At 59.5% G+C, this 17,014-nt stretch overlaps 1 protein-coding gene across 6 annotated transcripts in view; it reads left to right on the top strand.

The window, feature by feature from the left end:
* Positions 1–17,014, top strand: part of SHANK3 (SH3 and multiple ankyrin repeat domains 3) — a 51,149-nt gene that overhangs the window by 27,296 nt on the left and 6,839 nt on the right. For 4 of the 6 annotated variants that reach the window (XM_086403553.1, XM_086403556.1, XM_086403554.1 and 1 more), the window contains 4 exons: positions 900–923; positions 4,494–4,624; positions 5,246–5,330; positions 9,692–11,945. In XM_086403553.1, coding sequence (XP_086259679.1) covers positions 900–923; positions 4,494–4,624; positions 5,246–5,330; positions 9,692–11,945 — 2,494 coding nt within the window. The remainder of the gene's footprint in view (positions 1–899; positions 924–4,493; positions 4,625–5,245; positions 5,331–9,691; positions 11,946–17,014) is intronic. The other 2 variants (XM_086403555.1, XM_086403557.1) reach the window with 1 other exon arrangement.

The following is a 17,014-nucleotide window of genomic DNA, read 5'->3' on the forward strand; positions in this document are numbered from 1 at the left end:
TGCAATCTATTGAGACGAGGACCTGAACATGTGGAAAAAAAAAAGAAAATATGAGGCCACAGAAGAAGCAGGTGGCAAGGAAGGGGCTCAGGCCAGATGGTGCCTTGCTGTTCAGAGGGTCCTCAGGAGGAAGGGGAAGGGAGGTGTGTCCGGGGGGTGGTGTCCCAGCAGAGGGGGCCGAGCAGGCTGGCGGAAGTTGGGTTAGAGGAAGGGGTTGGGTAGGGACTCTCCCTGTGAGAAGAATCGAGGAGGGGGAGGAGGGGGGCGGGCAGGACGTCTCAGTCACCAAGTGCTCAGCCCATAGCTTGGCCCGGGCATCCTGGGGCAGCAGAAGCCAGCGGGGGCCAAGGCCGAGGGGCCCTGAGGGGCCGGAGCACCTCCGGCTCATCCTGTTTCTCATAAGAACCCTGGGACTGCTGGGCTCCTTTCACTTAGGGGTGAGAACGTCAGGGCAGTGGCCGTGCTGGGGGTGCTCCCTGACTGGCCATGGTCCGGCAGACACACTGACCTGCCTGTTTTGGAAGCATACTTCCGGAACGCTCATGGGCGACCATCGCACCATTGATGGTCTCTGAAGTGGGTTTTTATGAGGTTTGGCCTTTTTTCTGAACAAACATTTGATTCAACCAAGTATGATTTAGCCATGCATTCACGTGTGCATGTCTGCATGTGTGTGTGAGCGTGTGTGTGTGTGCATGCACACAGCATTGTCCCTGCTTGGGTTCCCACCTTGAATTTACTGTACCAACTTGGCATTCGGGTAGATGTGCCACTTACAACCTGCCGGGGTACAGGCTGGGAGGGAGGGGGTGGGGGAGGGGGGTGGGAGCGGGGGTGGAGCCCAGGTGCCGAGGGACAAAGTCTGCCTCTCACCCCGTTTACTCTTTCTTGATTCCAAGCCTCCATTCGGAGAAGGAAAGGGGGTGAGTCATCTGCTGTGCCCCAGGCCCAGCTTTGCCTGACCCCTGGCGAGGGAAGGTGTGTCAAGTCAGGGGGTCTGGAGGCCTGCGCTGTACCCTCCTGTTTAGGGGCACAGTAGAAAGACCTGGGAAGGGTCAGACGGGCTGGGCTGGGCTGGTGAGTGTAGCCACAGGCCTTGGGGGCTCGGGCGGGCTGGGCGGTGGTGTGAGGGCGTGGGAGTCTGAGATAGAGCTAGAAGAGCCCCCCAGGGGAAGCCACGGCCTGTGCCAGGCCTGGAGCGGAGGAGGGCTTCCAGGGGGCCCAGCCGAGGAGCTCCCTGGGGCGACAGAGTGGCTGGGCCGGTGGGGGCGGGGGCCCGGGTGCTCAGCCCGAGCTTGGATTGTTTTCTGGGACTCCTGTGCCTGGTGTGTGGGTTCTGTTTCTGCCCTGGTCTGTTGTGGGGTTCAGGCGAGTGCTGACATCCTTTCAGGGCAGGGATCAGGGCCCCGCAGCTGGGTGGCCTTCAGCACCCCGTTCCTCCCATCAGGCTGCCCCCTCCATCCTTTGAGCCTCCTTCCTGCACATCCATGTGTCTGGCCTGGCTGCACCGGGCGCAGCATCCACGGGAGGAGAGAGGCTGGGCCTGGGTGCTGAGTTCCCGCGTCTGCAGGCTCCACCTGTCCGGTGGCCGTGAGCCTCTGTCTGCCATGCGGCCGTCCATGCCAGAGGGGAGCCTGCGAGGGCTCGGTTGTGTGTCCCGACCTCTTTGTGCCTGGTGCCTCCCCAGTCCTGGTCTGCTGGGCGTTCCCTGTGCGTGGGGCACACTCACCTGTCTCAGCCCGGGTTCCCCATGTGACCAGCGATCTTGCCTCTGAGTTTTCCCAGTCCTTGCCCCAGTCCCAGGTGAAAGGCTTTCCCCAGGGTCTTTTCAGGTAGAAAACAGATGACTGGGTCTCCTCTGGGGACACTTTTCTTCGCACCTTTGAGGCAGACAAAGACGCTATCTTAGGAATGTTTTGGTTCTGCCCTCAGCTCATTAGCGGGGCTTCCAGGGTGCTCTGCTGTGGCCTGTGTGCTGCTTCCGGTTGTAGGGGACGTGGTGGCGATTCGTCGCCCCTGAAGGCCCCTCATCCCCTCTTGGGTCCTGGTCCAGAGAGGTGCGTCCCCAGCTGCATCCCTGCCGTGTCTGGTCCCCACACCCAGCGTGGCTGCGGGCAGGGGGACTGAGCAGTTCCAGGGCCCCAGGCCTGGTTCCTAATGGCCTTCATTTCTTCTTTCTTTAAGAATCTAAAGTAATTTATTTAAGAATATATTTTTTCTCGTTTTGTTGGGGATTGTGGTCAACCTCACCAGCTTGTAGTTTGCAGAATTCTTGGTTCTTTTCCTTTTGAAAATAAGTCTTGTCTGGCCTCGGGCCCCCTTGCTGGTGGCCAGTGGTGGTTTTGCTTTGCTAACTTGCTTTGTGTCTCTGGAACTGAGTTCTTCTGGACCTAGAGATGCAGCATGTAAATACCCAGCTCAGGTGAGCATGTACCCTGTGTGGCACATGGAAATATTTTCTCTCTGCTCATGTCGTTATGTCTGCGATTTCTGGATAATCTGGTTGTGAAGCCTGATCTCTCATTGGATCTGTGATTTGGGGCAGCTCCTCTCCCCAGAGCTTCAGATTCTTGCTGGTGAAGTGGAGACAGTAGCTGTGTCCTCTGCCTGTGGCTGTTGCGGGATGAGAGGAATCGTGGTCTCTTCTCACGCTGGAAGTCACCAAGTGAAAAGTGAAAGTGAAAGTCGTTCTGTCGTGTCCGTCTCTTTGCGACCCATGGACTGTACAGTCCATGGGATTCTCCAGGCCAGAATACTGGAGTGGGTAGCCGTTTGCTTGTCCAGGGGATCTTCCCAACCCAGGGATCGAACCCAGGTCTCCCACATTGCAGCTGGATTCTTTCCCAGCTGAGCCACAAGGGACTTAGCAAATGGTGGTGATGGGGATTCAGCTTCTGAAAGGAAATCACTCACCTCATTCCAGAAGCAAAAGGAAGGCCCCTCTGACCCCCACTGCCCCTGGGGGTGCTGAGAGCTGTGCACAGGCCAAGTGGGCTGGTCTGCAGATAAAAGTGTGTTTTGCTGGTGACTCCAGCATTTGCTGAACTTCCATGTATTTGGGGCCTGGGTTGGATGCTCAGGACACGAAGGCACGGACGGCCGTTTGCTCTCTCCTCCTCACGGGCTGTCTGGGGAGGTGAGGTGCAGAGACAAGAAGGGCTGTAGAAAGTGTATCCTTAGTGCCTGCCTTGAGCCAGACGCAGCTGCAGCCCTTGGGCCGAATGTGCTGATTCTCACAACAGACGCTGAAGCGGGCACCTTTTTATGCCTGTTTTATCAGATCAGGAAATCAAGGCACAAAGAGACTAGGTCAGGACAGTCAGCATACAGGATGGGACTGGAGATCTCAGAGGAGTTTGTTTCCGCCCCTGTGGCAGTCGCCGAGCAGTGCTGGGAGGAGGTGTCATGCTGACCGCCGCGCTCCCGCTGGGGCACTTGGGGCGTCAGGTGGCTAGTTGTAGCAGATGTGTGGGGGGTGGGGCTCGGGGGGTTGGTGGCTGAGTGACAGGTGGGTCGCAGTGGGGCTACGGACAGCCAGGCCAGGGGGCAGCCAGGCAGACAGTGGGGCTGCCTCCCTCTCTGCTGTGTCCCGCGTGCTGGCCCTAAGTGGACCCTCCCCAGTCATCCAGACACACTTGTTTAACAGAATCTCCAAGTCATGTTGTTCATTAAAACTACTGCTTTCCAAAACATTAAATAGCTTTAAGAGAAACGAGCAAGCAAAGCTTTTCTTTCATAACAGATTTGCAAAGAGTGCCTCCCGAGGGCACCTGGTTTAGGCCTCAGCCCCAGGCTGGTCCTTCTCCCTCCTAGCTTCTGGGGCAGCTTTCTGAGGGGCTGCTGGAAGCCCCTCAGCATTGCCTCTCCCAATAGCCTCATCTTAGCACTTCCCACCTAGATGGAGCTGCCTTTCGAGCTGTAGGTTCTGGGGCCTCCTCATCTGCATAGAGCTGTGCTTTAGGTCTCTAGCTGGGGCAGTGAACCGCTCGCTACCCCCTCCCTGGTTTTGGTTTACGCACATTCTTTATGGACCTGGCTGTGCACCAGGGTCTGTTCTGGAGCTGCTGCTTGCCTCGGTGCAGTGAGGGTGCAGATGGGAATAACAGAAGGGCAGCGGGAAACTGGGAAACTCAGGAAGTCTCTGGCTCTGAACAGTCTTGCCCCTGCCCTGGTCCTCCCCTTCATGGCCAGCCAGGCTTTCCTGGAGCCGCGATCGTGGATTTACCTGGAGCATCCCTGAGAGGAGAGGCCAGGCTGGAGTGGGGGCTGGTTCTGGCAGGTGCGGGGCTTGGATGGGACACAAGTCCCAGGCCTCCTCTCTTGGGTCAGGAGCGCATGCCTTGGGGAGGGAAGGCCGGGCCGGGCTGGGCCGGGCGGCCTCTGTCAGCAGCCCTGGGAGGACCAGCTTTGCGGGAGGGTGTGTCTGGGGCTGCAGAGGGCTGTCGCAGGTTCAGGGGCCCCGTGGCTGAGGCGGCACCTCTCTGGCTGTGCAGAGAAGCTGGACGAGATCCTGGCGGCCGCCGCGGAGCCGGCACTGAGGCCCGACATCGCAGATGCGGACTCGAGAGCGGCCACCGTCAAGCAGCGGCCCACCAGCCGGAGGATCACCCCCGCTGAGATCAGCGTAAGCCCGCCTGAGCTGGGGGCAGGGCCGTGGGCGGGACACGGGGCCACGGGGCCGCGTCCCCTCCCCCCGCTCGTGCATGTGGAGGGTGAGGGTCCCTCATTTGGACTCCACTCTTCAGGGGTGGGGGTGAAGGACCCCAAAGCCTCTTCCGAAGACGCTGGGGGCCATCTGAGTTCCCCGAACAGCCACAGTTAAAGCGTGCTGAGTGCTCACCCTTCTGGCTGTGGTGCTCGATGCCTCCTGCCTTAGGCAGGCTCTCTGCCCCCTGGAGCAAGGACCCTAGCCCAGCTGAGGCCACAGCATGGTGTGCCTCTGTCCCCCACCGCCCACTTCTGGGCTGTTTCCACCCGCCCCCCACCCCCCCCAGCCTCACCGAGGCCCCTGTCTGCAAGAACCCTGCCCAGGGCTGCCTGGGTCCCACAGCTCTGCCCCTGCTCCTCGGAGGCAGGACCTGGGTCTGGCTTCTGTGTCAGCACCATGGGCACCAGGGCTGCTGGAATTAGCACATGGAGGGTCTGATCTCAGGCTTAGGAGGAGGATGGGTGGGGCTGGATGGGGAACTAGGGACCCTGGTGCTCTAGAACCTCCATATACCCCTGCCCCCTCCAACTCTCACAGTCACTGTTTGAGCGCCAGGGCCTCCCAGGCCCGGAGAAGCTGCCAGGCTCCCTGCGGAAGGGGATTCCACGGACCAAGTCTGTAGGTACGGCTGGGCTGGGGGCTGCATGGGGCTGGAGGACTGGGTGGGTCTGGAGTGGGTGCCGGGCTGGAGGCCCCTGTCTCTTCCCACCCTTCAACTGAGGTTGACAGTTTCTCTCCGGGTCCTGCCTCTGCCTGGCGGCGGCCCAGGAATCTCATTTGTTTGTGGACATAGATGGGGGCGAGGGGATGTCAGTCCTTCACCCAACCAAGAAATACTTTGCTGAAAGATACCCCTGAGGCTTCTCCCCATCCCTCCCCACCAGCGGGCACCCCGGTCCCGCCGTCCCACAGACACCGGCGTCCCCGTCCCTGGCTCTCCTGTACCCTGCCTGGCTGTGCCCCTGCAGCCCGAGCTCATGTCACACTTCTGATGCTAAAGCTACTCTCCCCTTGAACCGCCTCCTCCCCTCTCCAGCACTCCAGCTACGTCTCTACGTCCCTCCTCTCCTTCACAGGCAGTTTTCTGCAGAAGTCTCCCTATTTGCTGTCTCCCCACCTGCCTCTTGGCCTGGGGCAGGCCAGCTTTGTCCATACTTAACACTGAAATTGTTCCCACCAGGGAATCCCTCCCAGGGGACACACTTGACTTTCCTGCTCCCTCCTCCTTGAAGTCTTCCTCTCTAGGACTTCAAGGACAGTTGCCGTTTCCCCCTCGGTTCTTAGTCTCCATCTCTCACCTGCGGGATGTGGGTCTTTCTCAAGGCTGTGTCGGCCTCTTTGCCTTCAGCACCTGTCCCCATGGGGCCTCGTTTCCCCTCACCCTTGGCCACCTCCTCCCCTGACCCTGGGCTGGATCATCTAAGAAGCCCTCCCCACCATGCCTCCCTCTAGGCATCGGGGCCCCCTTACCTCCCCACCTGTCCATCCATCCACCCACAGACACGTCCAGTTTTCTGTCCATCTGTTCACCCGCTGACCCCTCTGCCTGTCCACCCCTTTATTCCTGTGTGCCCGATGCCCAGCAGAGTACATGCCAGTGCTTACTCGAGCATGTGTTTACATGTGCTGGTTCATTTACTACTTACAGTAGCCTTCCTTAGACAACACTGTCAGTACCTCTAGATTGCAGATGAGGAAACTGAGGCAAAGAGGAAAAATGACTTGCTCCAGGTCACACAGCTGCCTTGCCTGTCTTCTGTCCACTCATCTGGCCAATCAGCTGCAAACTGATGGCAAACCCAATCCCTTATTCACCCCAGGGCCCTGCTGCTTAGTACACACTCTAAACTGATGCTGGGCAGGGTCTGGGGACTCAGTTGGGGGAGGTGACATGTTTGCAGACAGCTCAGCTCAGCAGTTGCATGGTGGGTATGCAGGCATATTTACTAGGGAGGACCAGTCATGCTTGGGTGTCAAGGAAGGCTGGGGAGTGTGTGTTTGGGTTCAGACATGCAGGGCGCCTGGGGGTTTCTGGGAGATAAGGGGGTGAGTTGCTGAGCAGTGGTCCTTCAGAGACTGCTAGGGTCATTTCTGTAGGTGGAAGGTTGGGGAAGAGGGCATAGGAGAGTGCAGCTATTTTGGAGCCAAGAAGCACGTCCCCCTCACCTCCCTGGCCTAAGCCCTGGGCATCTGTGTTTCCTCCTCATGCTCTGGCTGCCCCACCTAATAGGAGTGGTGCGCTCCCTCACACACCTGGCAGCCCTGCCTGGCCAGGCCTCGCTGTCTCGTGCCTCAGTCTCTGAAGCCCCAGCTTGGGTCTCCCTGTGACCGCCGCCCAGGCTTCACCCTCTGTTTACCCTCCAGTCCACCTCCTTGGCCAAAGGGGGCTTCTGCAGTGCAGAGATCACCTTGCATCCCTGGAGTTACTCCTCTGTGGGCTTCTGCAGTGCAGAGATCACCTTGCATCCCTGGAGTTACTCCTCTGTGGGCTCCGCGTTGCCTCGGGGCCCTAGGCCATCCTCTGCCGCTTCATCTGGGGATGTTTGTCTCTGTCTCCTTCTGACTTGGCTCCGCATGCACTGTTATCCCCCCACCCTCACTCTCTCTGGATGACCTGTCCCTCAGCCCCTCCCAGTCCCAGTACTGAGCCCCGCAGGTCCAGATCTAAGTGCCTGTCCTTCAGGCTGTGAACCGCTTGGTGGAGATTGCCAGGGTTTCCCTTCCTGGACGCTCCTGGGCTCAGTCCACAGGGAGCTCGTCTTTAATCCTCCATGCCCTAGCCTGCCACCTGTCACTCACTTGAACGTTGATGGAGGTATCAAGACTCTGGGGCTCCTCACCCCTTGTCCTGTCTATGTGACCCTGGCCACACATCTCAATCCTTGAAATTCAGGGTCCTGACCCATAAACCTGAGGACCATCTAGTACCTACCTCCTAAGGCCACTCTGAGGTTCACTCAGAGGGCTGTACTCATGCTGATAGTAGCTGTAGTCCTGCATCTTGAGGCTGGTGCACAGAAAGTGCTGGAGAAATGCCCAGGTTTATTATTTGGGCAGAGGGCCCCACCTGCTCTGCATCAGAACAGAGTCCCATTTTCACCCCAAGGCAAGTGGCTTGTCTTCACCCTGCCTTAGAACGCGGTGTGCCAAACCTCCTGCATCCTCCAGGAGCGCTAGCTGGTCCCGCGTGGCTCCAGCTCGTGCACAAGCTGGTGGGTGTTGAGCTGCGTTTATATGCCGCGCAAGAAATGTGGCGGGGAGGAGACCCAGGCCAAACCTGGCCCAGAATCTGTGTCCAGCAGTGGGGGTGGAAGGCAGACCTAAAAATGATGATGGTGATGACGACTGTAGCTGCCTTCCTGGGGTGCTTCTGGGTGCTCAGCCCTGTGCTCTAAGCTTTAAACGGCTCCACGTCACACTTCCGTGGGAGGGGGCAGGTCTCCAGAAATGAGGAAGCTGAGGTGTCAGGAGGCGAAGAAACATCAGACAGTAACTGGCAGAACTGGAATTCAAGCCTTATCGCACACCAAAGGCCCCCAGCCCCACCACACGCCCCTTGCGGGCTGTTACGCAGACACGGGCGGGCAGTGCTGTGTGGGTGGACTGGTAGAGTGCCACGGCGGCGGGGGGCGGTGGGTGGGGACAGGCGGTCTGCACGGGAATGCGGCCAAGCCCTGAGCCAGGCCAGGTGTAGATCCACAAGCAGTCTTCCCAGAGCCCTGTGCGTCAGCTCCGAGGAGCCGCTCGTCCACTCTCCTTGGCCTGGGCTGTTTGTCGCCTGCAGCCTGACTGAGCGCGTGGGCGGCCCAGCTGTCCGCACTGCACACGGGCACCCGGGAGGCCCCGCCAGGTTCTAGCGAGGTGGCAGGACAGTGGGGGCCCTGCGTGTTCCAGCCCTGCTCTTGCACAGACCCTAATGACATTGGAGTGAGGCAGGAGGTAGGGTTCATTTTAACTCTGTGTTGTCCACGAGAGAACTGGGGCGTCGAGGGGCTCAGGGCCTGGCGTAGGCTTACACAGCCAGTAAGGAGTCAAGCTGAAATGTGGGTCACGTGCTCAGCCTGCCATCCCTCCTCTGCCCAGCCTTCCCGAATTTCTGCCACTAGGGCTACGGCAGTTCATGGGGTTGCAAAGAAAATGCCTTAGTGACTGAACAGCAACAAGGGCTATGGTATGACCTCCTGGCAGCCTCCCCCAGCCCAGTGCCCACGGGTCGCTAGGATGGAGCCTCTCTGGACCTGTCTCTTCACAGAGCACCACTCACCCGGGCCTCAGCTCTCTCTTCCTGGCCACAGTCCTGTTGCCCCCTTGCCTACAGTGAATCACTCCTGCTTGAGAGAGTTCCCCCTTATATCTGACTGTCTCCCTTCCTCCAACCCCGGTTGCCACCAGGGCCTCCCAGTGACACCTGCTTATTCCGCTGCTGGTGGCTCAAGAGGAGGCCTTGCTCAATCTTGGGCGGGAAGGCCTGCTCCGACCACCCCTCGCCCTTCTCTGCAGTTCCGTCCCCACTGCTGGGGTAGGGGTGGGTGGGGGCTGCTGTCTTTGGGCCCTCTCCATGGGTCAGAGTTGGAGTCTTCTCTCAAAAGTCTCTGCTGCTGGGCCCTCCTCTCCCCTGTATTTGAACCCATCCCTCTCCCCAGTCCGCAGGAGCCCTACCAACCTGACGCCCGGCTTGAGGTGCAGAGCCTGGCCTTCCGGGACCAGTCCAGCCTGAGGACCTTGCTCAGACCCCCTGCCCTGGGCTCTCCGTGTCTCCCCGTGTCTCCCTCTGCTCTGTAACCCTAGTGCCCACACCCACCCTGACTCCATCCTCCGGCGGGCAGGCCAGCAGCCCTAGCAGATTTTGAAGATGCCTTTGCGCCTGGGACCTGGGCTGCCCCCGGGGGTGGGGAGAGGGCAGGCGTCCAGGTCCGGAGGGGCCTCCTCGCAGGCCCTGGCCCTCGGTGCCACGGCTGGGCTCACCAGGGCCTCTGTCTGCAGGGGAGGACGAGAAGCTGGCGTCCCTGCTGGAGGGGCGCTTCCCGAGGAGCACGTCGATGCAGGACTCGGTGCGCGAGGGCCGTGGCATCCCGCCCCCTCCGCAGACCGCGCCGCCGCCCCCTCCTGCCCCCTACTACTTCGACTCTGGGCCACCCCCCACCTTCTCGCCACCGCCGCCTCCGGGCCGCGCCTACGACACTGTGCGCTCCAGCTTCAAACCCGGCCTGGAGGCGCGCCTGGGCGCGGGCGCCCCGGGCCTGTATGATTCCGGCGCGGCCCTGGGTCCGCTGCCTTACCCGGAGCGGCAGAAGCGCGCGCGCTCCATGATCATCCTGCAGGACTCGGCGCCCGAGGCGGCCGACGCCTCTCGGCCCCCGCCAGCGGCCACCCCGCCGGAACGCCCCAAGCGGCGGCCGCGGCCGCCGGGCCCCGACAGCCCCTACGCCAACCTGGGCGCCTTCAGCGCCAGCCTCTTCGCGCCGTCCAAACCTCAGCGCCGCAAGAGCCCGCTGGTGAAGCAGCTGCAGGTGGAGGATGCGCAGGAGCGCGCGGCCCTGGCCGTGGGCAGCCCAGGCCCGGTCGTCGGCAGCTTCGCCAGGGAGCCCTCCCCGACGCACCGCGGTCCTCGGCCCAGCGGCCTCGACTACGGCCCCGGAGACGGCCCCGGGCTGGCGTTTGGCGGCCCGGCCCCAAGCAAGGACCGGCGGCTGGAGGAGCGGCGGCGCTCCACCGTGTTCCTGTCTGTGGGCGCCATCGAGGGCGCCTCTCCGAGCGCGGACATGCCTTCCCTGCAGCCCTCGCGCTCCATCGACGAGCGCCTTCTGGGAGCCGGCGCCACCACTACCGGCCGCGACCTGCTGCTGCCCTCCCCAGTCTCTGCTCTGAAGCCATTGGTCAGCGGCCCGAGCCTTGGGCCTTCCGGCTCCACTTTCATCCACCCGCTCACCGGGAAACCCCTGGACCCTAGCTCTCCCTTGGCCCTGGCCCTGGCGGCTCGCGAGCGAGCTCTGGCCTCCCAGGCGCCCTCCCGGTCCCCGACACCTGTGCACAGCCCCGACACCGACCGGCCCGGGCCCTTGTTTGTGGATGTGCAGGCCCGGGACTCAGAGCGAGGGCCTCTGGCTTCGCCAGCCTTCTCCCCCAGGAGCCCAGCCTGGGTTCCCGTGCCTGCGCGGAGGGAGCCCGAGAAGGTGCCCCGGGAGGAGCGCAAGTCTCCGGAGGACAAGAAGTCCATGATCCTCAGCGTCCTGGACACGTCCCTGCAGCGGCCCGCTGGCCTCATCGTTGTGCACGCCACCAGCAACGGGCACGAGCCCAGTGGGCTGGGGGCCGAAGAGCAGCGCCCTGGCACTCCGGAGCTGGCCCCGGCCCCCACTCAGTCAGCTGTGGTCGCAGAGCCCCTGCCGAGCCCCCGGGCCCAGCCCCCCGGCAGTGCCCCCACCGACCCCGGGCCCGGCCAGGGCAGCTCCGAGGAGGAGCCGGAGCTGGTATTCGCTGTGAACCTGCCGCCAGCCCAGCTGTCCTCCAGCGACGAGGAGACCAGAGAGGAGCTGGCCCGCATCGGACTCGTGCCGCCTCCCGAAGAGTTTGCCAACGGGGTCCTGCTGGCCACGCCACTCCCCGGCCCCGGCCCCTCGCCCACCACGGTGCCAGGCCCGGCCTCAGGGAAGCCGAGCAGCGAGCCGCCGCCCGCCCCAGAGTCCGCAGCGGATTCGGGGGTGGAGGAGGCCGACACGCGCAGCTCCAGCGACCCCCACCTGGAGACCACGAGCACCATCTCCACCGTGTCCAGCATGTCCACCCTGAGCTCGGAGAGCGGGGAACTCACGGACACCCACACCTCCTTCGCTGATGGACATACTTTTCTACTCGAGAAGCCACCAGTGCCTCCCAAGCCCAAGCTCAAGTCCCCGCTGGGGAAGGGGCCGGTGACCTTCAGGGACCCGCTGCTGAAGCAGTCCTCCGACAGTGAGCTCATGGCCCAGCAGCACCACGCCGCCACCGCCGGGCTGGCCTCTGCTGCCGGGCCTGCTCGCCCTCGCTACCTCTTCCAGAGAAGGTCCAAGCTGTGGGGGGACCCCGTCGAGAGCCGGGGGCTCCCTGGGCCTGAAGACGACAAGCCAACTGTGATCACCGAGCTCAGCTCCCGCCTGCAGCAGCTGAACAAAGACACCCGCTCCCTGGGGGAGGAGCCGGCCGGCGGCCTGGGCGGCCTGCTGGACCCCGCCAAGAAGTCTCCCATCGCGGCAGCTCGGTGAGCAGGGCAGTGGGGAGGGTCGGGTCCCGTCTGCCCCGCCCCGTGCTCCTCCCCCGTGGCTCCGTCCCCCAGCCGCCCATCCCATCCCCTCTGTCACCTGTCCGTGCTACCCCGCCCTGCGCTCTCCTGTCCACCCCTCTGTCCTTTACCTGGCCTCGTCTGTCTGAGACCCAAGGCTCTTTCAGGGACCTGAGATGTCAGAGGTGCTCTTCTCTGCATCCCTGTTGGTGCTGGCCGTGAAGGCTGGGCGTGAGCACCTCTGCACCCTGCTGAGGCTCTGTGCCCCTGGGAATCCCCGAGGACTCTCTCTTAACCATAGGTGCCTCTACCATTAAGGGTCCTTCTGTGGTCCACTCTAAAGTTGCTGCTGCCCCCCGCCCCCAGCTGCTGGACTTCTCGGTGCCCTGTGCAAACCGCTACCCACCCCACCGTCCTCTTTGTGGCCATGTGGCTGTCCCATGTGGTTGGTACCATCTTTCCTCACTTCCTTTTGAAGCTTAGAGTACACTGGATCCTTTTCCTCCTAAGACCCACCACCAATTTCCTGTTCTCTGCCCCAGAAACATTTCTGTCACTCAGCACTGCCTTAGAGCCCCTCAAATACTGATTCCTGTGCGTGATTTTCAGAGTACATTAAGGAGCTATTAGATGGAAAGCATCCTCTCTCTCTGCACCTCCATCTGCTTCTTCCCCGTACCTTCCCCATTCCTCTGGCCTCCCCGCCCATCGCCTGCACAAGGTGGGGACTTAGAGAGGCCATGTGGTGCTCTGGACGTGGGAGAGGGACTGGGGGGCTGCTCTGGCTCAGAGTCTGCTGCCACAGCCTCTGGGCTCATCCCTTGGCTCTTCCTTTGAGGACCTCATTCCCAAGAGTGTGCCCCAGAGAGGACCTCCTTGGGCCTGTGGGCTCCATGGATGCTGGTAGGAGAGCTGGTCTGAGTCAGAGCTGGTCACCGCCGGTCAGTCCTTGTCTGCTTTTGCCTTCTGCACCCTGGCGGCTCTCCCCCACTTCTAGCTTTGTGGTATCACGTGGGGCTCCACCTCCTGACTCCTCCTCTCTACCATGTGACCAACCTAGTGAGTCTTTCCTGCCAGCCTTGGAACGCAGAGTTCACAAAGCAGTGAGGAGATCCAGGTTCACAAGGGCTTGTCCAATCTACTTTTTTCCCAGCTAAGGACTCAAAAGATAGGTGGGGGCTTGGGAAACTGGTGATGCCTCTCCTAAGGGGTTTGGGGAGCTACCCTCCAGCTCCTGTCATCCCGGGCTGGCTCTGGCGCCCTCCCCACTTTTCACCTCTTCCAACTCCCAGTTGAACGTGAAGGCCTTATTCCTACCAGGACAATGTTTAAAGTGCCCTTAGAGACGGTGTTAGGGGTGTGGCCAGGGGAGTCCAGTTGGAGTGAGCAGCCCAGGCCTCTCAGGAACAGAGCCCTGAAGGCGGGGTTTCCTGATGCAGCCTGGACCAGCCCCCGTCTTCAGTCTCTGCTTCTCCTGCCTCCACCAGCCCCTGCACCCCTTTGTGCCCCTCCTGATGAAAATTAGGGCCGTTGACAGTGGGTAGCACCACGCCTGGCACAGTGCAGGCCTTAATAAAACATCTACCAAATGCAAGTGCTGTCTTTTGTGATCTGAGGCCTAGGCAGGCAGCTTAAGACAGATGCCACAGAAGGACAGACACTTGGTTGAGGTTTGCTGGCTGTCGAGACCCAGAGCCGCGCTCAGGGCAGCCCAGGCCCCGTCTTCGCTCCAGGGGTTCCCGTGGGGCTGAAGCAGGTGGTCTATCAGCTGAGCCTCCTGCGGCATCTCCCGGGGTCTCTCCTGAGCCTCCTGCCGCGTCTCCCTGGGTCTCTCAGGAGCCTCCTGCTGCGTCTCCTGTGGTCATCTTCAGCATTTCCCATTTGTCGTGGCAAGGCTCTCTCGTCCAGTGGCTCTGGGTTGCATCAGGACCTGCGTGTGTTTCCTTTCTTGGATGTGGGGGTCGGGGCAAAGCCAGCAGTTCCAGCTTTTATATTGTATCTGCTCTGCAGGCCCACGGCAGAGTGAGTCTCTTTCCCTCAGGAGTTCCTGCAAAATCCGAGGCTCCGATTGGCTTCATCTGGGTCCCCTGTGTCCCCTGAAATGGTCGCCTGAGTCAGGGAGACCCAGGGCTGCTGTTGGCCAGGCCTGTGTAATATGCTGTTTTAGGGATCAGGGCTTGTGGTCAGCCCAGCAACTGGACAGGTGCTAAAGTGGGGGTGGGGGTGGTATCCAAAGGGGACTCGGATGATATTCCCAGAGGTACCAGGTGCTAGCGAGCCTAAAACAGGAGACTCCTTTGTGCCATGGCATTCATCAGCTTTAGCAACTCACTTTGTTCCCTGACATTGGCCTGGGTCAGATGGTCCTGGATATCAACCCTCAGCAGGTTGCATCTGAGTTTGTAGTCTTGGACAAACTACTTAGCCTCAGTGAACTGCAGTCCCTCGCTTGCGGAATAGTGAGGGTGGCCAGGTGCTCCGCCAGGGCAGCGGGTGGACTCTTAGCGTCCTTATGGGAAAATAAGCACGCTCTGCACTGGACCAGACCGAGTCACGTCACTTGGTCTTCACTGCCTTTCTGTTGGATGGATACATGAATGTAACCTCCACTTTCCAGACAGTACAGCTGAGGTTCTGAGGAGGGCCATTCCAGCCAGTAAATGGTGGCAGCTGACCTCAAACCCTGCTCTTTGTCCACTGTAATCTGGAGTCTCTGTCATTAAGCCCCTTCTGGTGACACACACAGGGTTAGTGTGCAGTAACTGCCCTCACATTCCCGGATGTCTGACTCTAGGTGAGAGACCACATAATCGTGGTTATCTGGGTCACTAAGGCCTTTTTTATACAGTTCTTTGTATTCTTGCCTTGTCATCTAGAACCAGACATCCTGGAGTGTGAAGTCAAGTAGGCCTTAGGAAGCATTAGTATAAACAAAGCTAGTGGAGGTGATGGAATTCCAGCTGAGCTATTTCACATCCTAAAGGATGATACTGTGAAAGTGCTGCACTCAGTATGCCAGCAAATTTGGAAAACTCAGCAGTGGCCATCAGACTGGAAGAGGTCAGTTTTCATTCCAGTCCCAAAGAAAGGCAACGCCAAAGAACGCTCAAAGTACGGTACAGTGGCATGCATCTCACATGCTAGCAAGGTAACGCTCAAAGTCATCCAGGCCAGGCTTCAACAGTACGTGGACCAAGAACTTCTAGATGTTCAAACTGGATTTAGAAAAGGCGGAGGAACCAGAGATCAAATTGTAAACATCCATTGGATCATAGAGAAAGCAAGGGAATTCCAGAAAACCATCTACTTCTGCTTCATTGTCTATGCTAAAGCCTTTGACCGTGTGGCTCAAAACAAACCATGGTAAATTCTTAAAAGAGATGGGAATATCAGATTACCTTACTTGTCTCCTGAGAAACCTGTATGCAGGTCAAGAAGCAACAGTTAGAATCAGACATGGAACAACAGACTGGTTCCAGATTGGGAAAGAAGTAAGTCAAGGCTGTATATTGTCACCCTGCTTATTTAACTTATATGCAGAGTACATCATGTGAATTGCTGGCTGGAGTCAAGCTGGAATCAAGATTGCTGGGAGAACTATCAACAACCTCAGATATGCAGATGACACCACCCTAATGGCAGAAAGCAAAGAGGCGATAAAGAGCCTGTTGATGAAAGTGAAAGAGAAGAGTGAAAAAGCGTCATTAAAACGCAACATTCAAAAAATGAAGATCATGGCATCCAGTCCCATCACTTCATGGCAAATAGATACAGAAAAATGGAAACAGTGATAGATTTTCTGTTCTTGGGCTTCAAAATCACTGCGGACGATGACCACAGCCATGAAATTAAAAGACACTTGCTCCTTGGAAGGAATGCTATGACCAGCCTAGATAGGGTATTAAAAAGCAGAAACATCACTTGGCCGACAAAGGTCCATATAATTAAAGCTATGGTTTTTCCAGTAGTCATATATGGATGCAAGAGTTGGATCATAAAGAAGGCTGAGCACCAAATAATTGATGCTTTCAAACTGTGTTGCTGGAGAACATTCTTGAGAGTCCCTTGGACAGCAAGGACATCAAACCAGTCAGTCCTAAAGGAAATCAACCCTGAATATTCATTGCAAGGACTGATGCTGAGGCTGAAGCTCCAATACTTTGGCCACCAGATGTGAAGAGCTAACTCACTGGAAAGACCCTGATGCTGGGAAAGATCGAGGACAGGAGAATAAGGGGGTGAGAGAGAATGAGATGGTTGGATGGCATCACAAACTCAATGGCCATGAGTTTGAGCCAACTCCAGGATGGTGGAGGACAGGGAAGCCTGGCGTGCTGCGGTCCACGGGCTCACAACTGAGCAGTGATTTCCCTCACGCAGAAATGCGTGTGTGTTCGTTCTTTAGACCAGCACCTACGTTTATCAACCGGAGTACAACAAACAGCTCGTGGATTCTGAAGTCACTACAGTTGAGCCCAGTCAGTGCCCTCGGCAGGCCCAGCCGCCTTAACCCCTGTGTGCCCCGCCCTTCCTTCGCCACTCCCCTCTGCGTCCCGTCGGCTCGTGCTCACATTTCGTCCTTCCTCCTCCTTGGCCTCAGCCCCGGGTGAAAGCACAGGCAGTCAGCGCCCCGTGCAGTCAGCGCCCCGTGCGGCCACACGTGTTGCCGGCTGGGGCTGCTGGGCGGCTCTTTGCAGCCAGCAGTGGCTAGAGTTTGGCCCTCACTTCTCACGTCGTGACCACAGCTGCTGCGGACACTGTCTGCTGGAGACATGTCCCGAATGTAGGAAGTTCTGGGGCCCAGGTGGGGCTGTTTCCTTCTGGGACTGACCCCAGCTGAAGCTTGAGGGCAGTTGCCACGGCCACTCGGTGGGTCACACCCCCGAGCCTTGTCGCCTGGACCCAGGCCTGCCCGCCTCCTCACCACAGAGACACCATGAGGGAAGAAGTACTTGCTCTGCCCACCTTCTCCACTGATAGCTCAGTCCAGGCTCTGTGTCCCTTTAGCTGCAAGACACTCTGTGGCCTGGAGATCTAAAAAGATCTCA

This window comes from Bos grunniens, chromosome 5 (assembly GCF_055505025.1).
Source record: "Bos grunniens cultivar Pamir isolate PY7600 chromosome 5, Bosgru_T2T1.0, whole genome shotgun sequence".
In the NCBI taxonomy this organism is placed as follows: domain Eukaryota; kingdom Metazoa; phylum Chordata; class Mammalia; order Artiodactyla; family Bovidae; genus Bos; species Bos grunniens.